This window comes from Sturnira hondurensis, unplaced genomic scaffold (assembly GCF_014824575.4).
Source record: "Sturnira hondurensis isolate 20B ecotype Veracruz unplaced genomic scaffold, ASM1482457v3 Scaffold0003796, whole genome shotgun sequence".
Lineage (NCBI taxonomy): Eukaryota > Metazoa > Chordata > Mammalia > Chiroptera > Phyllostomidae > Sturnira > Sturnira hondurensis.
The window spans coordinates 206,780-222,813 of record NW_028076427.1 but is presented as its reverse complement, the minus strand read 5'-3'; the positions used below and the strand labels follow the sequence as shown (position 1 = coordinate 222,813).

Here is a 16,034-nt window from a genome sequence, read left to right as displayed (position 1 = left end):
TTCACAAATGTCAAATAAATCTGAGCCTCGGGGATCTCTGTCCACATGAAAACTATTCCTTTATCTTCAGTTTTGCCTGTTCTCCCAACTCACAGGAGTCTTGTGCCTCCGAGCTACAATATCTGGTGGTGAATAAACATCCTTTTCCTTACTGAGATTCCCTTGCTTGAGTGCAGGATATAAAAAGTTCCTGTGGAATTCAAGTTATAAAGATGAAGATGTACTAAATGGAAGAATAAAGCATCCCAACATTTACAAAAACCTCCTGGCAAGATGGACAAGAGCCTCTGCATAAAATAATTGACTTTATGGAGGACATTACTGTATTTATATAACATTGCAGAGTATTTGACAACATGGGCTTTGTGGTAATGAATACACTTTCCCACTCCAACTCTGTCACTTAGTAGCTGCATCCCGTCCAGCAGGTACAGGTCACTTAATTTCTCTGCACTGTAGTCCTTTCATCTATGGGCACAATAATATCTGCATCATTAGAATTGCTGAGGGTTACATGAATTTATATATACAGAGTATTAGTATGAGGTCCAAACACAGTAAGTTCTCAACAAATATTAGCTGCTGCTGCCATTATTACTGTCATCACAGCCTCTGTGAGCATTTGTATTATGGGGACTGTGTCCCAGGATGTTGTGAGAAATGAACAAGAGCCTGAGATGGTGCTCGAGGGGAAGGGTTGGTCCAGTGCTTCATCCCAGGCTTTTAATGAAGGGCTATTCTGGATACTGTCTGACTTTCCTGGGGTGGAAAGAGCAAAACGATCCCTTAAGGCACCCTCAGTGCAGATCAAACCATGTAGAATTTGTCAAAGACTCTGATCACACCAGAGGTATATTCATGGGCTTTTCCCAGTTCCTGATGCCTCCTCCCAGGACAGTCACCTGTGATGGCTCTTTGACTGTCTTCCCTTTGCCTAAAACCAGCCAACATTGTTGAGTATTTTCCATGTTCCAAGAATTATTCCAATGTTTTAAAAACATACTCCCAATTTCTACATGTATAATGTCAGAGAATGGTAGCAAATCATTCATGACTGGCACCAAAAATAGTATTGCTCTGGACCAAAAAATGAATAACATGGTGTGGAAAGATTTAAAAGCAGCACCCTGGTTCCATCCACATTCCTTCCTGTCGAGACCCATGCCTGACCTCCAAATCCTGTTGCCCCAGGAAGCCAGTATGAATTAGGACCCAGTTGTGCAAACAAATGAAACTCTCCAAGATACTTTGAGGTCTTGTGAGTTGCTTGAAGCTCATGACATTATTTATAAAGGTTGGTGTGTATGTGTTTCTTTATAGAGTGTAGACCCTTAGTATTCATCAAGTGCTCAAATGGATATGTGGTCTAAAAATTATTAAGATAAGCCCTGGCTGGCGTAGCTCAGTGGATTGAGCACGGGCCTGCGAACGAGAGGATCGCGGTTCGATTCCCAGTCAGGGCACATGCCTGGGTTGCAGGCCAGTTCCTGGCAGGGGCCAGTTCCCAGCAGGGGATGCACAAGAAGCAACCATACATTGATAAAAAAAATTTTTTTAAAATAAAAATTATTAAGATAATCCAACTCTTCAATATTTTTTCAGTACTAAGAAACTCCAGCTGAAAATTTCAACATGCAACCACGCACGCTTCCTAGGAAACACACACACCTGATGGGATTGTTGGCTTTATAAAGCCTTCCTGCTTTAGACAAAGTACTGTTTGTCTAAGTTGAGAAAGAGACTAAGCTTGTCTACCAAATCCCTAGATAGCAAACAAGAGAAATTAGAGAGAGAGGAGGGGGGAGGGAGGGAACAAGGAAGGAAGGAAGGAGACAAAGAAGGAAGGAGGGGAGGAAGGAAAAAAAGGAAAGGAAAGGAAGAGAGAGAGAGAGAAGAGGAAGAAGGAGAAGGAGGAGAAGAAGAGAAGAGGAAGGAAGGAAGGAAGGAAGGAAGGAAGGAAAGAAGGAAGGAAGGAAATCTGTGGGGGGAAAAGAACCGCTCTTCTTTAGCATTGTGGAACTGTTCCCCACTTTGATTTTCAAGAAGGCCAGAGATTAGTATGAGGGTCTAGCTTAGAAGGGAAGGATGAAAGGGTTGATGGAGGTGGTCCAGTTTGGTAGAGGAAAGGTGTGAAACCAGAGGCCCAGAAAGAGCAGGAATAATGAGAGGCCAAGGAAGGTGAAGTTACTCTTCAAAATATGGAGCACTCTGCATCTCTTGTAAGACGGATTCTCCCTTAGGGCCCAGAGTGTGGTCTCTACATACCATTTCCCATGGAAAAGAACCAGGGTTTCTTATAGAAGAAGCTGGTTCCAGGTTTGGGCTAGGAAGATGGGCATCTTTACTGGCAGAAGAGACTAGTGGAATCATGTTAAAAGGTGACAAGAAACAACTTAAACTGCCCTCCACTACTCAAGGATGGGATATTTTGAACATCTAAAAGGTAATGATTATAGTTGACTGAAACATAAAATAGATGATTTTTAAAACCCAAGCATTTACATTATATTAAAAACAAACTCATTGAACTCTCACAATTACTTTATAAAGCAGGTACAATTTGCAGTAGGCAGAGTGCCCTCCCACCACCCTCCCAAAGATGTCTGTGCCCTGATCTTCAGAATTTGTGAATATGTTATGTTATATTGTGAAAGGACCTTGCAGATATAGCTAAAGCTACAGATGTTAGGAGAGAATACCCTGAATTATCCAGATGGGCCCAATCTAATCCCACGAGCCCCTAAGCGGATGACTTGCTACAGCTGAAGTCAGAAGAAATGCAGCTGCAGTGACAGGGGCAGAATTTCCAACTGTGAGAGCATTTGAAACACCACCACTAGCTGGAGCGTGGAGAGGGCAGCATGACCAGGAACACAGGCAGCCTAGGGGGACTGAGCGAGCCTTCCACTGATAGCCAGCAGTGAAACAGGGATCTCAGGCCTCCAACCTCGAGGAACTAGCTTCAGACAAATTGGAGCTGATTCATCCCCAGAGCTCCCAGAAATGAACACATCTCTGCAAACCCCTGATTCCAGCTTTGTGAGAGACTCTAAGTAGAGAGTCCAGTTGAGCCATACCATACAAGTTTCTGAGCAACAGAACTAGGAGATAACAAATGTGTGTTGTTTTAAACAGCTGAGTTTGTGGTAATTTGTCATGTTAGAAATAGGAACCTAGATGTAAGAAACTCCAGTTCTTAGAGAATTTTCATATGTTTATTTAAGCCAAACTGATGACATAGGCAGGGAAGAAAGATCTCAAATGCTCTGGAGAATGGTAGCTTATTATGTACATTAAAGGCAAAGAAGACATAAGGAAGGTACATGAAACCCATTGGTGGTAGATTAAGGGGATGGGAGAAAGCAAAGCAGGAAAATCTCTAGGACTGGTCAAAAGGCAAAATGGAGAAGCATATACTTCTTTTACATTGGTGGGTACAGGATAGTTAATAATGAACATTAACAGCATATAGAGGTGGTAGGCAGGGAGGAAGATAACGGTGAGGGGTTCAGTGGTCTTGTGCTCTCATACCAGTGGTTATGCCTTCCAGAGATCTGGAAAAGAAAATTCCTTGGACATTTCAAAGGTATGTTATCCTGGATGCATAAGAACAATGGACAGAGCTCACCTGAATAAACATTGACCTAAGGAAGCTATAGGCCTGGGACATGACTACCTGCTATGACCTGCCCAGTTATGAATTTGTGATCTGACCACCTTATGTGGTTACTTTCATTCATTGATCTTGTCAGTCCTGCCACATGTCCCCTGTGAGCTTGTCAGGTTTATTGCATTGCCCTTTTTCATTCACAAAACGAATCCTCTATTGTTATTCCCATTTTATAAGTAAGACAATTAAGGCAAAGCATAGTAATTGAGTAGATCAGAGCTCAGGTCCAGGCAGTTGAATTCCAGAGCCTGGTTTCTGAACCACACACTGTGCTGCCCCCTTTTTTCAAATTATATTTTATTGATTATAATGTTCCAGTTGTCCCATTTTCTCCTTTTTGCCAGCCTCAACCCAGACTATCCCCACTCCCTCAGGCAAGCCCTTCCCATTGCTCATGTCCACGGGTCATGTATCTAAGTTCTTTGGCTGCTCCATTTTCTATACTGTACTTTACATCCACATGGCTATTCTGTAACTGCCTATTTATACTTCTTAAAACCCTCACCTCTTCACCCATTCTCCAATACCCCATCCTACCTCTTAACCATCAAAACACTCTTCCATGATTCTATCTCTGTCCTCATTTACTTTTTTTTAGATCCAACTGTTTGATAGATATGTATTTATTGCCTTTTTATTGTTCATAGTTTTGATCTTTTTCTTAACAAAGTCCCTTTGACATTCTGTATAATAATGGTTTGATGATGTTAAACTCCTTTAGTTTTTTTTTTTTGTCTGGAGAACTCTTTATCTGCCCTTTGATTCTAAATGATAGCTTTGCTGAGTAGAGCAATCTTGACTGTAGGTCCCTACTTTTCATTACTTGGGATATTTCTTGCCAATCCCTCCTAGGCTGCAAAGTTTCTTTTCAGAATCAGCTGACAGTCTTATGGAAACTCATCTGTAGGTAACTAACTGGTTCTCTCCTGTTGTTTTTAAGATTCTCTCTTTATCTTTAACCTTTGACATTTTAATTCTGATGTGTCTTGGAGTGGGCCTCTTTGCATCCATCTCATCTGGGACTCTGTGCTTACTGGACTTGCATGTCTATTTTTTACCAAATTGGGGAAGTTTTCTTTTATTAGGTTTTCGAATAGATATCCAATTTCTTGCTCTTTCTCTTTTCCTTCTGATACCCCAAGACACAAATGTTGGAATGCTTGAAGTTGCCCCATAGGCTGCTTACACTGTCCTTGTTTTTTTTTTAATTCTTTTTACTTCCTGTTTTGACTGGTTTTTTGGTGTGTGTGTGTGTGTGTTTGCTTCCTGTTTCCAATCATTGATTTGATTCTCAACTTTATCCACTCTACTGTTATTTCCCAGTACATTGTTCTTTATTTCTATTAGTGCATTCTTCATTTCTGGATCTTTCTTATGTTGTTGAGGTCCTCCCTAAGTTCCCTGAGCATCCTTATAACCAGTGTTTGTACTCTGCATCTGATAGATTGCTTATCTCCATTTGATTTATTTATTAATTTTTCTGGAGTGTTTATCTGCTCTTTCATTTGGACCATTTTTCTTTGTCTCCTGATTTTGGCAGCCTCCCAAAATTAGGAGACAAAATTAGGAGACAAACATCCAAAATCGAGTATTTGTTTCTATGTATTACATAGAGCTGCTTTGACTCTGTGCCTTGGTAGCGTGGCCTAATATAGTAGGTGTCCTGTAGGGTCCAGAGGCACAACCTCCCCTATCACCAAAGCTGGGTACCTGAGGTATGCCCTCTGTGTGGACCGAGTACACCCTCCTCTTGTAGTTGAGCCTTGGTTGCTGTTGTCAGATCAATGGAAGGGATTTACCCAGGCCTGTCGGCTGCAAGGACTGGCTATATCTGCTGATCATCAACCTCTACCCTCTGTGGAGGATCAGCTGCACAGGGGCAGGGTGATGGTGCTCCAGCATGGTCTGTAGCTGTCACGTGGGGTTTCCCTTCCTCTATCATCTGCTTCCTGTGTCCTGCCCAGGGCCACCCTGACTGAGCTATAAAACAATATGAGATAGCTGGCACTTAGGCTGGGCTTGGAGATTCCCAGGCTAAGTCAAGCTGTGAAACTAGGCTGGCTATTGCCGGGTGACCCCTTAACAATAGACATGGGGGCTGGGAGCTCACTGAGGTCTTGTTGATTGAGAGGCTTTAGGAAGTTGTGAATCATGAGCTAAGGCCAGTCATTCATATGGAAAAGGTAAGGTTACAGCTTGGCTGTCTTGTCTGTTGGGTGGGACAGAATATCAGGGGTTTTTCAGGGTGGGGCCAACAGTGTTAGACGTGTTGATGGAGTCTCCGGTATGGCACCTACTTGCTGGCTCTGCCTACCTGATGGTTTGCAGAGGTCAGGCTCAGAAAAGGGACTGCAGCCTCTGCCTACTTTTCTGTCTGGGAGAAAACTTTCAGCCAGCTCCCATCTTGATGCCAGGTGCTTCAATTCCTCCCTGAATGTGACTGGTGAATTTTAAGCTGCTGCCCTGCTACTGAAGCTCATAGAGAGTGAGTCTGATTTAGTATGTGTATAGGTTCTTTAAGGGGAATTGCTTGAGATTCTAACAGTTTCTTCCACTGACTCAATTCCTAATGGGTTTTAAAGCCAGAAGTTATAGAGACTTATCTTTATAGCACTGGAATTTTGGGCTAGGACACCTAGTGTGGGGCTGAGGCTTCTTGCTGTCAAGATATACCTCCCAAATTTTTATCCAACACACATGGATGTGGGACCAGCCTATTCCACATCTCTGCCTCTCTTAACTATCTGGATGAATAGGTTTCTTTAATTCTGTAGTTGTTGGACTTCTCAGCTCAATTTCTGAGGGTTGTGAATGATGGTTGGTTTATAATTTAGTTGTAATTCTGATGTGGTTGTGCGAGGAGGTGAGCTGTATTTACCTACGCCTCCATCTTGACTAGAACTCTCTGTGTTGCCTCCTGAAGTCATAGTTAAATTCTAAAGCAGAAGAATTTAACCTAAATACCAGGGAGACACTTTAAAGTGGATTCCTCGGGTACACGGCACCACCTATGGCCATTAGAATGTCTTGTAGCCAGCCATGCATGCTGGGAAGAAAGCAATGCCCCCACCCACCTCAGCCCTCCCTTCAACCTGCTGAGCTTCTGGGCCACAAAGACACACATTACCAAGGATGAGGAATTATGAATTTTAATAACTTTCCTCAAACATCTGCCAGACCATTCTGAGCTACTGCATCTTCACAGCTACTTAAACAAATTTAGAGTGTGACTCTTTCAAAAGGTCAATAGATGGAAATACATAGTAATATAAAACTCTTGATATTTGTATAGTAAGACTTAACAAGCCTCATTCTTAAGATTTATTCCCCTGTCACACTGGGGGGTAGGTGAATCAAATGTTACCATTATACTCATTTTTATGGTGAGAAACTGAGGCTATAGACTGGTTAGGTGGCTACCCTAGGTGTACACAGGTAAAGAGATATAAACCCACTTCTTCCTTCTCAGAATTAGATACCCTCTCAGGAACCTTCCCCTGCACACTTATAGATACTAATTATACAATCTAATTCATTTGGGGAAGCATTTGATATAGTGGAAAGAGCACTGACCCTGAATCAGGTGCTCACGTTCAAGTTAGCACTTTACTCAGTTGCTGTCTGTGTTACCAGAGAAGGTAGCTCCCCCTCTGTGAGACTCAGTTTCTTCTCCATAATGGGGAGAACATGTTATGTGTTTAGTGGGTTGTTGTAAAAAGAAATTATTGTGAGAAGGCCCTTGAGATCTGTGATGTGTTGGACATGTACAGGTTTTATACAGTCTCCCTTTCAACTTAAATTGAAATAATATACCCAGTAACTATAAAATATTATATATATGGCTTTTATTGTTATTTACAAAGGACCAGATATAGTCATGCCCATATATTAATCTAAAAATTACATTGCATTGATTCAGGGACTAATGATATGTGCTTTTAGGATTTTAATATACTTTTCTTATTCAAACCCTGGTTTGATTTATAAAGATATGAAAATCACCTTGTATCTATATATTCTACAACCAAACCTGAGATTAAAAATCTCTTTTAGATGATCTTCAAAACTCTAAAGCCACACAAAGGCAGTCCATTGAGACTGGCCACAGAGGCTTTCCAACAAAGGGTCTACGTTTCCTGGGGCTGGGAAGTCCATGGCCTGCATTCCTAGAGTTAGCCTTGCCCTCTACAGCCAGGAGGATTCCATACTCTTTAGCCTCTAAGTGATGTCCCAGGGGTTCCTTACTAGCCTCCTTTCTTTAAAAGCACACTTTATCTTGCAAATTTGGACTTTGTCTTATCCTCTCTCTCCACCTTGCTGCTGCACAAAAGGTGAGGGGAGAGGGAGGGTAGAAACAAGCCACTTTTGCTAAAGCTGCCCCATGATTTTCTAGATCAAGGGACTCCCAAGGGACACTGCCTTCATCAAAGAATTTCTTTCATCTCTTTTAGTGTCATATCACACTTAGCAGGTAAAAAGGGCAGTGGCCCAGAACTTTCTTCTATATTTAAGTTAGAAAAAAATGCTGGAAGGCAGTAAGCCAATTCTAATATGAAACTTTCTTTTTTTAAAATATTTTATTTATTTATCTTTAGAGGGGGAGGGAAGGAGAGAGGAAGAGAAGCATTAATGTATGGTTGCTTTTTGTGCATCCCCTGCTGGGAACTGGCCCCTGCCAGGAACTGGCCTGCAACCCAGGCATGTGCCCTGACTGGGATTCGAACCGCAATCGTCTGGTTCGCAGGCCCGTGCTCAATCCACTGAGCTACACCAGCCAGGGCTGAAACTTTCTGTTAAAAGAATAATAATGACAAAATTTCACTGCTGGCCAGAGATCTGTGCCTGACAATTTGTGAGTAAATCAGTTTTGGGAAGTGGATTCTAATTTTAAGGGCCGCAAAAAACTTTTATTTAGAATAATCCCATGATTGATGTCAATTATCCGTTTTGTAAATTAGGATTTCTGTATAGCAAGGTACATAATATTAGCACATATTTGTTCAGATGTATTTTGTAATTAATGTGTGTATAACTTAAGTGCACATGAAATGGCATGGTGGAATGGATGGTGTGAACTAAGAAAATGACTTTGGGCACATCCTGCACCTTCTCTGATTCTCACAACACTGGTGAATTAGAGATAGGAAGTTTAAGACATAAAGATGATACAGATTTTAAACTGTAAAACAAGCACAAAAACTGACCTGATGTTTATATTTATACATTCAAAAACAGAACTTGTTAGCTTGGGGCAAATCCAAGGGCATCACCCCTGAAATCACAACTATAGAATGTTTTCAATATGGTTTTGAAATGCCCATGGAGGCAGAACAGAATTTCAGTCATTTAGCACTTAATTGGTTCTAATAAAAGACAGAGTTCTTACCCTGCAACTTGCCCCATAGACGCTTCCCACCAAGAGTCTCCGTAAAGCCGGACTTGGCATCCACCCAGACTTAGCTTAGAGGAGCCTGCAAAGCCCCAAGTGTTTGTGGTGGGCAGCGCTGAAACCGACTCTGAAGAGACTGCCTGCATTCAGGCCTCCTCCTGCTTTGATTCCATTGTACTTCCGCAGGCCTTTCGATGACCATTTTGAACACAACCTCTTTGAGGGTTACTTTGCTTCGTTTGTTAGTGCAGGGACTCACAAATGGCCCCAACTGTGGGAAATAAAAAACAAATGAGGAAAAGGAAGTCTTTTACAGAGAAACGCTTGTTCTGACTGTCGATTAGGCTCAGGACAAAGCAAGCAGAAAGAGGCAAGCTTTTCAAGAGCACATCAACTTTGAAACTTCATGAAGGTCAAGGCAGGCTTACTGGCCAGAAAGCTTTTTTTTACCCCATTAATATAACTGCTTCTGTGAACACAAATATTTTACCATCTTGACTAACTTGAACTTTTGAAAGGAAAGAATTGACATTCAAAGACTTTCCAAATACAGTGGAGGTAAAAACACTACCCAAAACTCTATAGGCACACTTCCTCATTCTTTCTCTGCCTTCAGCTACAGACAAAGCTTGTCCCCATGTCAGGCTTGTCCCCATGTCAGGCTTGTCCCCATGTCAGGCTCACTCCCATGGGCAAGCTGTCCTGGCACAGAGGTCAGAGCACCACCCTGTTTCTCTCATGCAGAAAAGCACATCTGGACCAAAATGCGGTTGTAAGAATGACGATCATCTAACTTTATTTTTCAAAGTAAGTAATTTTCTAGCATGCATCCAAATGCCTGCATATCATTTCATGGTGATCACTAAAGGCATCCCTATTAGTCAGGAATAAAACAAGAGTATCATTATTTTCACTACTATTTAATATTGTGCTGTAAGTACTAATTTATGCTATTAGATAAAGCAATTTGTGTTATCAGAATTATAAAGAAAAAGTAAAATGATATCTATTTGCATATAAAATAATTATGCATCTGAAAACTCAAAAGAGTGAATGAAAAAACTACTGCAAGGGATCTGAAAATTTAGTAAAGGAACAGATTACAAATTTAACTTACAAAATTCATAGCCTACATTTATAACCAAAAAGAAATGGTGAAAAGATATAATAGAAAAGGAAACTCTATTTAAGATAACACATATACAAACTTAAAAAGATGTTCAAGACCTGTTTAAGGAAAATGAAAATAACTCTGAAAAACAAAGCAGTAGATTTGAACAAATGAGAAAAAAAACAAACTATCTTTTTTGGATAGGAAGACACCATCATAAAGAATCAGTTCTCCCTTAGTGCAATTCCAATTTAAAATGCTTCAGTTTTTGCCCTGGCCAGGTGGCTTATTTGGTCATGCAGTGCACTAAAAGGTTGTCAGTTCAATTTCCTGTCTGGGCACATACCTAGGTTGCAGGTTTGAAACCCAGTCCGGGAGGCGAGCAAACATTGTTTCTCTCTCACATCAGTGTCTCTGTCTCACGCACTCCCTTCCTTTTTCTCAAATCAATAAATATATGCTCAGGGGAGGGAAGGAAGGAAGGAAGGAAGGAGGGCGAGAGGGAAGGAGGGAGGGAGCGAGGGAGGAAGGGGAGGGAAGGGAAGGAAAGGAAGATTGCTTTAGGTTTTGTCAGTTGCTATACAGATTGAGTATCAAGTTTAGCTGGAAGAACAACAAGCAAGAATGGCCAGGAAAACCCTGAAAAAAAAAGAGAAGACCCAGCTTCTCTGTTCCGTCCCGCAGAACAGTCAACTGGGGTCCCGAGTCTACCTGAAACGGATGAATAGGGATGGGAACAGGAGGCTCAAAGAATGGCAGCAAGACAAAGGATTCTGATCAAGCTGCAAATTTTATTTTGAGCGCGGCTGCTATATAGGGGCAGGGAAAAGGGGGAAGTGGTTCTAATAGGTTGTCCTGTGCATGCTCACTGCATGCTCCTAGCCACGATTGGTAGGTGGGCGCGTGATCAGCATCTTGATTGGTAGTTAGTACTCGTGATCCAGAGATGCCCCCAAGGGTGGGGCCACCTGGCTCGGCTGCAATATCCTGTTTGGGTTGCCTCAGCCAAGCTCTCCTGGTGCGATCTTCTTGATAGATTGCATCCGCCCTCTTTAGGCCCCGACACTTCTCCAAATAATTAAAATGTTTTGTAAAGCCTCTGAAATTAAAACATTTTATATTGATATATGAAAAGACTGGTAAACCAATGGAACAAAACAAAAAGCCTGATGTTCATGATTTGTATATATAAATTTATATACCATAAAAGTGGCTTCTTAAATTGCTGGGGAATTGATGATCTAAAAAGTGGCATTGAAATAAATGGAGAGCCATGTGGAAATAGAAATAAAACTGGGTCCATTCCTCACATAATAAACCAGGAAAAATTCCAAATGGATTAGAGATGGGAATATAAGTAAAGTAAACATGTATATGCTATTCGTTAAAAATATGAGTGTGTTCACCTATAACATAGAAATGTAGTAAATGTTCTAAACTATAACTCAAGGTCCAGAAACAACAAGGGAAAAGATTGATGTATTCAATTACATGAATATAAAAATAAAAACTTCACATAGCAAAAAATCACCATGAGCAAAATAAAGATAAATGACAAAATTGAGAACATTTGGAATTTATAATCATCATACTTTCCAAAAATAAAGGAGAAGGCCATTTTACCCATAGAATGATTGATATAGTTTTAAGAGAAAATGAAATACAACTGACCCTTAAACATATGAAAATGAAAAGATGCTCAACCTTATTCAGAGTAAAAGAAAAGCAAATGAAAACTACACTCAAATGCCATTTCTCATCTATCAGATTGGCCAAAAATTCAAAAGTTTTACTATGTACATATTCTGTTGGCAAGGCTATGGGAAGACAGTCATTCTTACAGGTAGAGGGGGCCAAAAGTAGGTTCACAGCTATTCCTCTGGAAAATAACACAGTAACTAATATATAAGAGAATAAACTGTGTTTAACATACTAACAACTGCAAACCTACTTTTGCCCCACACTATGTTGCTATGGGAATGCAAAATGATAAAACTTTTGGGTAGGAGAATATGGAAATATTGGGTTTGCCAAAAAGTTCATTTGTTTTTTTTTCTGTGAAATGGTTCTAGTAGTCGCTTTGTAGTCTTGAACTTCATTCAAAGCAATTTTGTTAGATTGTATTGTGACAGCTGTCATATCAGCATGCACTTTAAAAGAACATCAAAACTGGTGAATTTTTACATAGCCATTTTAATATTGAAGATGGAAGAAAATACACAACATTTACAGTGTATTATGCTTTATTATTTCAAGAAAGATAAAAATACAACTGAAACACAAAGAAAGGTTTGTATAGTGTAGGGATAAAGTGCTGGGACTGATCAAACATGTCAAAAGCAGTTTGCAAAGTTTTGTGCTGGAGATCTCTTGCTGGATGATACTCCACAGTCAGAACAGTTGAAGTTGATAGCAATTAACTCGAGACATTGAGAACAATCAATGTTATACCATGTGAGAGGTAGCCAACATACTCAAAATATCCAATCAATAAAGTTACATATGAAAATGAAAAGTGTGTCTTTTATTTTGCAGAAAAACTAAATAGACTTTTTGGCCAACCCAGTATCTACCAAAACTGTACAAGCACTTCTTCTTTGATCCAGCAATCTTCAATCTAGTGGCCCAAATATATGTTAGCAAATATATGAAAAGATATGGGCACAAGGCTCCTCATTACACACTCTAAGAGTAAAATAGGAAATATTTCAGATGAACACCAGTAGAGGACTGATTGAACTAACTATGATATATCTATCCACTGGAAGGCTAACTCTAAATTGAAGTGGACTGACCTTCAGGATATAATGCAGTGACACTGTTGGTATTTTGGGTCAGATAGCTCTTTGATGTAGGGGGCTGTCCTGTGCATTGTGGGAAGTTCAGCAGCATCCCTGCCCTCTACCCACTGTATCCTAGGAACACCACCCCTCCCCCAGTTGAGACAACCAAAAATGTCTCCAAATATTGCAAAATTACCCTGGGTTATAAAGTCATCACCAATTGAGAACCATTGATATAATGTTAAGTGAAATAACATGTTGAGACAAAAGGTGCATAATATTAGTTCTAAACACTGATTACCTATAGAAGGAAGGAATAAGATAAAAGGAAAATATAGGAGCTAAATTTCTTTGACTATACCATTTTTGTAAATTTAACTTTGGTATATATATATATATATATATATATATATATATGTGTGTGTGTGTGTGTGTGTGTGTGTATGTAATATAAAATGAAATTAAATGCTTAAAAAACAAAGCTAAAAGTTAAAAGTAAATGGAAGCAAATGAACTTAATATGTGTATTCAGTTGGTAGGACATCTACACAGAGAAAAAGTATCCTAAGTGACTTTAAACATCTAATTTCACTGTATATCCAAATCCTAAGGACCAAAAGAACAGCAAAATAATATTAAATGGTTTTGAGTAGTTATAATTGTAATTGAATTATAATAACAGTGTTGGTGTTTTTATTCTGAGACTTCATGTGTTTCAAATAAAGCAAGAATTAGTTATGAGGATGTCATTAAGCATGAGAATTTCAGTATGAAAGAGAGGAGGTACAAATGTAAAAAGAATGGAATTAAGTAAAAACCTTGTTGCCCTAATTTTAAATTGGAAGGTCAATACTAACTCATGAAATAATTATTAAAAACAAAATAAATTTCTGATTTCTGTCCACTGAAGAAAAGATAGACACAATAACAGATCAAGCAACAATACGCATTCTTCATACCAAATCGTGCATGGTCTCTAAACACCATTTCTAAATAAAAGTGACCAACCCATTTTGGAGAAGTGAATAATTCAGGCCTGGGGTTAGAAAATGTACAAGACAACCTGGGAAAAATTACCAGCAGGACTTACAGAAAGCAAATAGGTTATCAAAGACTACTAAAGCTGTGTCAAAAGATTCTAAGAGCCAACTTGAAGAAGCTCTCATTGACCAAGGAAGGGCCGTTTGTGCATCAGTGAGTATAGTAACTGCAATGGACAGAAATATATCAGATATGATTAAATTCAGTAGGTCATAACAGTGCTCGAAAAAATACTTCAAGAATCATTTTGGGAGGAGCCAAAAACCCAATTCATTATTTTGAAATGATAAATAGAGGAAAAGAATTAAGAATTTATTCTGCTCTTTCTACAGGAAGTGTACTTCAGAGTAACCAAATAACTGTAGTAAGTTTCTTTTTAGAACTATTCTAGCTAACAAGGAAGAAAGAAATAAATTAAACTATCATTTTACATTTTTAATGAATTAATGTTATATACGTAATGATCATCAATGGTTGTTAATATCACATAACATAGAAAGAACCAGGTATTATGTATCTCCAGATGGAAATACACTATATAATCCATGAAGAATTTTTATCAAAAAAAGACCTTCATCCATGAAGGAAGAGGAGGAAGAGGAAATTAAACTGGAATTTATCAAGTCCTCTACCTCACACTACCAATTTATAAGAACTGCGGGGGGCAACTGGACATGTAGAATGAAACCACCAGGATACAATGAGTGAAATTCCGACTGTGGAAGCTAAGGATAAAATGGCTCTCTTTGTTCAATACAAACAATAATAATATGGCGAGGGCTAGAGTGAAAAATAGGAAAAAATCCATAAATTAAAAGGCATGTCAACCAAATGCAATATTGAATCTTATTTGCATATCGTAAATAAATTAAACTGAAAAATCTATATGCATGTTTATCAACATACATAACACATGTAAAAATAATTATAGAAAGATGAACACCAACTGAATATTTAATGATCATAAGGAATTCATTTTCTCTGTTTAGATATGATAATGGCATTATGTGTATTTAGTTCCTGTTAGAGACACATCCTGAAAGTACATGATGGCTGGGATTTACTTCAAAATAATACATGGGAGCAGATGAAACAAGGTTAACCATGAATTCGGTGTTGTCAAATGTGAGCGATGAATACATGAGGGTTCGTTAAGCTATTATTTTTATGTCTGCCTGAAAATGTTCAAAGCAAAATGATTCATAAAGGGAAACAAGTTAGGAGCTTTGTACTTACCTATTGTGTTCCCTGCTCAACACGCCCCGAGTACAGGAGAGTCACAGAGCCTGTGTACACTGCAGCTGAGAAGCTCTGATTGCTCTGAGATCGCCACCGCTTTCCTCAGCCTGTGTTCCCATTCTGTCACTGCCTCCACATTAAGCCCACTCTAAGGAACACATAACAACAACTTAGGGTAATAGCAATGGAACACACTAAGGTCACCTTGTGGTCTCTTACCTTGTGCTTCAAGTAATCCTGTGGAATTATCTCCTGCTGGGGGCTGTCTCAGCTGTCCAATTAATAGTGAGAATATTGATCAGCTTGTAGGGTGTGTTCCTGCTACTGTGAACTACTGGTTTAGTGTCAGCCTCTGATTACAGAGTGCTTTCACACAAGAACTTCCTATGTATTGAGGTAGCTGCTGCAAGCTGGCGTCTGAGGACATAGAGGGAAGCAAGAGGGCTGGGGCCTCTCACACGAGCAAGGAAGGAGTAAGTTGACAGTCGTCATCACTTGTGTCTTCTTTTCACTATAGGTATTTATCAAAGTGCTGGATAATAATGATAATGGCCCAGAATTCTCTCAGCCAAATTACGATGTAACAATATCCGAGGATGTGGCCCCAGACACAGAGATATTGCAGATCGAAGCCACAGACAGAGACGAGAAGCACAAGCTGAGCTACACTGTCCACAGCAGCATTGACGCAGTCAGCATGAGGAAGTTCCGGATTGACCCCAGCACGGGCGTGCTCTACACCGCCGAGAGACTGGACCACGAGGCTCAGGACAAGCACATTCTCAACATAATGGTAGGCCC

At 39.8% G+C, this 16,034-nt stretch overlaps 1 protein-coding gene across 3 annotated transcripts in view; it reads left to right on the top strand.

Moving 5' to 3' along the window:
- FAT3 (FAT atypical cadherin 3) overlaps nucleotides 1–16,034 on the top strand; it is a 515,463-nt gene that overhangs the window by 401,916 nt on the left and 97,513 nt on the right. For all 3 annotated transcript variants that reach the window (XM_037042798.1, XM_037042797.1, XM_037042799.1), the window contains one exon: nucleotides 15,751–16,026. In XM_037042798.1, the coding sequence (XP_036898693.1) occupies nucleotides 15,751–16,026 (276 nt within the window). The remainder of the gene's footprint in view (nucleotides 1–15,750; nucleotides 16,027–16,034) is intronic.